Source organism: Corylus avellana, chromosome ca11, assembly GCF_901000735.1.
Source record: "Corylus avellana chromosome ca11, CavTom2PMs-1.0".
Lineage (NCBI taxonomy): Eukaryota > Viridiplantae > Streptophyta > Magnoliopsida > Fagales > Betulaceae > Corylus > Corylus avellana.
In genome coordinates this window covers 1,912,815-1,919,663 of record NC_081551.1, presented here as the reverse complement: position 1 = coordinate 1,919,663, position 6,849 = coordinate 1,912,815, and the positions used below count along the sequence as shown (strand labels likewise).

The 6,849-nt window shown below is 40.2% G+C and overlaps 2 protein-coding genes across 2 annotated transcripts in view; one reads left to right on the top strand and one right to left on the bottom strand.

Moving 5' to 3' along the window:
- The first annotated feature begins 2,563 nt into the window (after positions 1-2,563).
- Positions 2,564-5,280, top strand: LOC132166327 (subtilisin-like protease SBT1.2). The gene has a single exon (XM_059577130.1). The coding sequence runs from the start codon at positions 2,872-2,874 to the stop codon at positions 5,173-5,175; it is 2,304 nt and encodes a 767-aa protein (XP_059433113.1). The 5' UTR covers positions 2,564-2,871; the 3' UTR covers positions 5,176-5,280.
- A 432-nt stretch (positions 5,281-5,712) lies between these two features.
- LOC132166192 (photosystem II reaction center PSB28 protein, chloroplastic) overlaps positions 5,713-6,849 on the bottom strand; it is a 1,820-nt gene continuing 683 nt past the window's right edge. Inside the window, exon 2 of the mRNA XM_059576971.1 lies at positions 5,713-6,447. Within this exon, the coding sequence (XP_059432954.1) occupies positions 5,969-6,447 (479 nt within the window). The 3' untranslated portion in view covers positions 5,713-5,968. The remainder of the gene's footprint in view (positions 6,448-6,849) is intronic.

The window sequence follows — 6,849 nt, the reverse complement described above, 5'->3', positions numbered from 1 at the left end:
TGCATGTTTCTTTTTATTGCACAAACGTTTACATGTACTCTCTATATGCTTATATTGTGAAGCAGATATGTTCACCAAGTTCAAGAACAACAAAGGGAATTTCAAAGAATCACTTATCAATGATGCGCAAGGAATGTTAAGCTTGTATGAAGCCACACATCCGAGGGTGCATGGGGAAGATATACTTGAAAAAGTTCCTGTGTTCACCGCCACACATCTTGAGTCGGTAGCATCCCACTTAAGCCCTCCTCTTGCAGCACAAGTAAGCCATGCCTTAAAGCAGCCTATCCACAAAGGACTACCAAGGTTAGAGGCAAGGAATTACTTTTCCATCTACCAAGAAGACGCTTCACATAATAAAGTCCTTCTTACCTTCGCAAAGTTGGATTTCACCGGAAAGAACTTTCTGAAATTGCAAGGCTAGTTATTTGAATCATGTCAAAGTACCTGAAAGTATGAGCAGCTTGTCCATAACTCTATGTTGACAATATGATTATGCTAAATTATGTTTATAGGTGGTGGAAAGACTTGAATTTTTCAAAGAAACTGCCCTTTATAAAGTGGTTGAGGGCTACTTCTGGATATTGGGAGCGTACTTCATATTTGGAAATCAATTGAAGCCTAGAAAAAATCGAGGTCCAAAATAAGAAAATAGCCAACTTCTCCATCATTCCCAGTGATCTTTCACTTCAAGAAGTAGTCGATGATTTCCACTTCCGTCAGACGGAACCTGAACCCCAGTGGCAGTTTCAAAGGCATCGCAGCCATCACGCACGAACACACGCGCACACACACCACGCACAGCTTACAAACGAAGAGAACCTTAAGAAAAAGAGAGCAGACCGGCCGAACCACCACAGCCCGGCCGGGATCTATGGGTGGCCAGTCATCCCTTTTCCAAAAGGATTTAACTTTAATTCGGACTTGGCAGAAAACTCATTTTCTGCCAAGCCAATGGAAGGAAGACACATCAGCTAAAGCATAAAAATTGCACAAAAATACCCTAGAAGAAATAGGGCAGATTTCTGACTCAATAGAGAGAAAGTGTTTTTAAAAAATTTTAATATAATTTAAATTTTTAATGTTTTTAATTTTGTATATGGACACATGTCAAGATTTTAGGGGTACTAACGTGGATTTCTGTCAAATTTTGGACCGAAGTTTGACGGAGCCGTCTTTATGTAAACCCAATGTACCTCCTATGATAAAAACTAAACTCTATGGGGCAAAAAATAAAGTTGTTAAACACGAAAAAAGGTATTTAACCCAAAAAAATAATAAAATATTATTTAAAGATTAAAAAATAATAATAATAATAATAAAAATAAAATAATAATAAAAAATAATGGTGTGGTTGGCCACCCATATTTTTATTATGAAGGACATGTGTCTTATTTGTGGCCATACTAGCCATGAATTAGTTACCCTCCAATCCGGATCCGTTGCTGAGGCAAGGCATACGCCGCATAACATGGCATAGGGAGGGCACTCAAGGGAGCTCTTATCTTCCCTATCATCATCCAAATCAACAAGTTTCAAAGAGTACATAATTTCTTCTTAAGGACGTGTTAGACCAAGGACTCCCACAACCCACATGCCTAATTGCGCAAGAGTTGGCATTTGTGGTGACTACAATGCGTGAGTAACACATTAGAGTCACGACCCACCATATGTTTTGTGACATAAGAATTGTCGACTCGGATCCAAGCTTGCAATTCCTATCCAATCGACATGATGACCATTAGAAGTTAGCAAGCTCACAAGCCTTTAGAAATAAAACAAATTGACACTCTGGTAGCAACTAGTAAATGAAATTGTTGGACCTCAAGGCTCCATATAATATATATGTATACTAATGTAATCTTTTGTATTTCTGAATAATCTCATTAAAAAGACATTCAATATGTTAATCTCTTCAATATACCCAAAGACTTTTTCTTCTACCTATTCTCTTTCACTCTCGGAAACTTCCTAACCATTTTCCCTCTAGTCATCACAATAAAAAATTAAATTTACTTTGTCAAATTTTGTTGGTTAATTTTTCTAGAGAAATCTTATATACCAAGCTTTTATCACACTTTCATAATGTGGCACTGCCAATCGGTCCTTTTAAAAAAAATAAAAAACAAAAAAAAATAAAATAAAATAAAAAAGAAAAGACTTAATGGATGATTGGTAGTACTACATCAGCAAAGTGTGATAAAATTATTGTATATAATATTATTGTCTTTTTTTTTTTTTTAATCCTTTAAATATTGTCAAATAAGTTTGTAAGAAATTATAGTAAAAATAGTAGTAATTCACGTAAAGTGTAGTTTCTAGCCTTACACTTTTCCATAATAAACCATGAATGAAGTCAAAGGAGGAGTGACGCATGCACAAGGTGCAGGAGGAAAGGGAAGCCAAGAAGCAAATGAATTAAGTCAAGGAGTGACGCAAAGGGGTGCAGGAGGAAAGGGAAGCCAAGAAGCAAACCAGAGAGCGTGTGCATTTATTGACAACCATTTTCATTCTTTTGTCAGTACACTTTTTCTCGCTGAAATTCCAAAAACATTAGGTGTGGAACAAAGATTAACAGAATTTGAATCTAACGGGCCTCATATTTAATGTATTAAAGCTAACCAAAACATCTCGTGAAGCTTATAAGCAAGCAGCTCTCTCAGCTCCTCCAAGAAACCAGAGCCTAGCTAGCTCTCTGTGTCTGATCCCCAACAAAGGATCCTCGTGATGGAGAGCTCTTATGTTTCACGAGTTTCATATTTCACACTCAGAAACCCAGATTTGAATCTTCTCCGATTCCTTCAAATACCTCACAATTCTTCCACAACATCATGCATCAAACTCCAAGCATCTTTGTCTTAATCTTTTACCATGGAAGCCAAAATCCAGCTCTGCTTTTCTGCCCTTCTACTCTGTCTTGTTTGCCTCAATGCCAGCACTCTCCAAACCTACATAGTTCAGCTCCACCCACATGGTATAAGCAGCTCTTTGCTCACCTCCAACCTTTCATGGCATCTCTCATTTCTTGAACAAACCATTTCTTCCGAAGAAGACGCTTCTCGCCGCCTTCTCTACTCTTACCATTCTGCCATGGAAGGTTTTGCAGCTCAGCTGTCTGAGTCCGAGGTGGAGTCCTTGAAAAAGTTGCCTGATGTCATTGCAGTAAGACCTGACCGGCGGCTCCAGATTCACACTACATATTCTTACAAATTCTTAGGACTCAACCCCTCAAGAGGAAGTACTTGGTATAACTCCGGATTCGGTCGAGGATCAATAATAGGGGTGCTCGATACCGGAGTTTGGCCTGAAAGTCCGAGCTTCGACGATCATGGAATGCCTCCAGTTCCCAAAAAATGGAGAGGCATTTGCCAAGAAGGGCAGAGCTTCAGTTCCTCAAATTGTAACCGGAAACTCATCGGTGCGAGGTTCTATACTAAGGGTCACCTAGTGGCTTCCATGTCGCCATCACCAAATATTGTTCAAGATTATGTGTCTCCAAGGGATGCCCACGGCCATGGAACGCACACATCCTCAACAGCTGGGGGAGCTGCAGTTGCAATGGCCAGTGTTTTCGGCAATGGAGCTGGTGTGGCTCGAGGGATGGCTCCCGGTGCCCACATTGCCATGTATAAGGTTTGCTGGTACAATGGCTGCTATAGTTCTGATATCCTGGCTGCAATGGATGCTGCTATTAGAGATGGAGTTGACATTCTCTCCCTCTCTCTAGGCGGCTTCCCACTGCCAATTTATGAGGATAGCATTGCAATTGGCAGTTTTCGAGCAATGGAGCATGGAATTTCAGTCATTTGTGCAGCAGGAAACAATGGACCAATTGAAAGCTCAGTTTCTAATGAAGCTCCTTGGATTGCAACCATTGGTGCAAGCACACTTGACAGGAGATTTCCAGGTATAGTTCGAATGGGTAATGGAGAAGCCCTCTATGGAGAATCCATGTACCCTGGGAACCGGTTTATGACCACTGGAAGAGAGCTGGAGCTGGTTTATCTGACAGGTGGAGACAAGGGAAGTGAGTTTTGCTTCCAAGGGTCTCTACCAAGAGAAAAAGTTCGAGGCAAAATGGTGATATGTGACCGAGGTGTCAATGGACGTGCTGAAAAAGGTCAAGTTGTGAAGGAAGCTGGTGGTGCTGCAATGATATTGACAAATACAGCCATCAATCTGGAGGAGGATTCAGTTGATGTCCATGTTTTGCCTGCAACACAGGTCGGTTTTGACGAATCTGTTCGCTTAAAGGCTTACATAAACTCTACAAGAAAGCCTACAGCTCGAATCGAATTCGGGGGAACTGTGATAGGGAAGTCCAGGGCTCCAGCAGTAGCTCAGTTTTCAGGAAGAGGACCAAGTTTTACAAACCCTTCAATCCTCAAACCAGACGTGATTGCTCCTGGTGTCAACATAATTGCTGCTTGGCCTCAAAACCTAGGCCCTACTGCCCTTCCAGAAGATCCTAGAAGAGTAAATTTCACTGTCATGTCCGGGACTTCCATGGCTTGTCCCCATGTCAGTGGCATTGCTGCTCTTATCCACTCAGCTCACCCCAAATGGACCCCTGCAGCTATTAAATCTGCAATTATGACAACTGCTGATATAACTGACCATTCAGGGAAACCTATAATGGATGGTGACAAGCCAGCAGGAGTTTTTGCCACTGGAGCTGGGCATGTGAATCCTGGAAAGGCCATTGATCCTGGGTTGATATATGACATCAGGCCAGATGAGTATATCACTCATCTATGCACACTTGGGTACACAAAATCAGAAATTTTCTCTATTACTCACATGAATGTGAGCTGCCATGAACTTTTGCAGATGAACAGAGGTTTTAGCCTTAATTACCCCTCCATTTCGGTAACCTTCAAGCGGGGACTGACAAGGAAGGTGATCAAAAGGCGACTAACGAATGTGGGGACTCCTAATTCCATTTATTCAGTGGAAGTGAGGGCACCAGAGGGAGTCAAAGTGATAGTTAAACCTCGAAAGCTAGTTTTTGAACACATAAATCAAAGTTTGAGCTATAGCGTATGGTTTATATCAAGCAAGAGAGCAGGAACACAGGGTGAGTTTGCACAGGGGGATTTGACTTGGGTGCAGTCCAGCAATAGTTTTTACAGGGTTAGAAGCCCCATTTCAGTAACTTGGAAGGCTAAGCAGTAGGGCTAATAACAGTAGTAGCATGACTATAAGTCTGCTCATTTAGGAAAAATAACCTATTGTTATTACTCGAGGATTTATGTTCATGAAGATTTGATGCAAGAGTTTGTTTTCTGAGTTTTTGTAGAAAAATTCAGAACAAACTCAAAAAGAAAGTGTCTTTCTGCCATCCCGCAGAGACAGATGAATTAATTATATGAACTTCTTGTTTTCTGAAAATCTGTTTGGAACTTTAATGTTTTCACTTTAAATGTCTCTTTATGGATCCCCTTTCTAATGAAGCAAATAGGCTGAATGAATGTGCATAAATCTGCAAAATTAAATCTACTTATTCCTATCATCTTTATTCTCCATTCAGCAGAACAATCTATAAAATTCCACACACACACAAAGTTTAAAGAAAAATGAGACAGATACATATATAAGCTGATATATTGAGCATCAGGGCTGCAATTGGAAAGAAGAAGATGAGTTGACCATAAACGCTCTTGATCAAGTAGCTTAATCCGCAGAAATTTAACAAGCTAAAAGAGATTGACAAAAAACCATGTCATTGACATAAAAGGCAATAACACATTAATTAATTTGAAATAAGAACTATCTCTTAAGTGGTGTAAGAAACAAAAAATGAATTAAACATCTCCCAGACAGTGCAATTTGTTAAATAAGGAGCATGCAGTATTTGAATATCCACATGAACCAAGTCCTCCCGAGCTTCACTTGATAAATTACAAAAATCAACATCATGACAGATGAAAGTGGAGATTACGACAAGAGAAAAAGGATACAAGTTGCCTCATTTTTTGATGAACTGCAAGCCATTCTCATCCGAGTATCTCTCCATGAATCTCATGAATCTGTCCCACTCTCGCGGAGTCCGCATTATATACTTGGCTTCAATTCCTGCAGGCTTTCCGTTGACAAATTTGGCATTCACATCAACTGACTGAAGAACCCCTTCCTCATCAATCATGTAAAAGCCAGTGATATCACCAACTTCACCGGACGAATCAAAAACCGAGGGTTGTTCAAACCTGAAGATAGCCATACCATTTGTGCCATCTTTTGACTTGGTTAGCCTCACATCTGGAACCGTCTGTTCATCAGTTCCTTGGATGAACTGAATCTTCGGTTTGACCATCATTGTAACGGGCCCACGGGAGTTCCGTCTTAGCGTAGTTAGCCTCAGACGCGGCAGGTGAAGGCGAGGCAGGTGAAGAGATCGGCCATTGAATGAGGACTGTGCACTTTGATGAACAGCCCAAGATACTAAGCCTACAAACATTAAGTTATTGAGTTTAACCTGGAAGGATTGCCAATTTCTACTATTTCATATCTTCTAGTGCTATAATGACATGTCCAAATCTCCCACTTGAAACACACTCATTGACATAGATATATTACAAAAACCTCCAACATGGAATATGGGTGTAAAAGATGCTCCTCGTTTTAAAGGCTGAAAAGGTTCTATAAAAGAGTCCTAAAATTGGAGGGATCTTATAAGACAAAGAGTTCCATATTCCCTTCAATATTTTTTATGTCTTCTGTTGCTTCCTCAGATTGTGTAGTTTTTCCCCTGAGACAGAACCTTTCTTCTACACGTGTGATAATTATTTCTTTGTTAAATTCATTACCATAGTACATTTACATAGACACCTAAATACACGCCACCAAAAC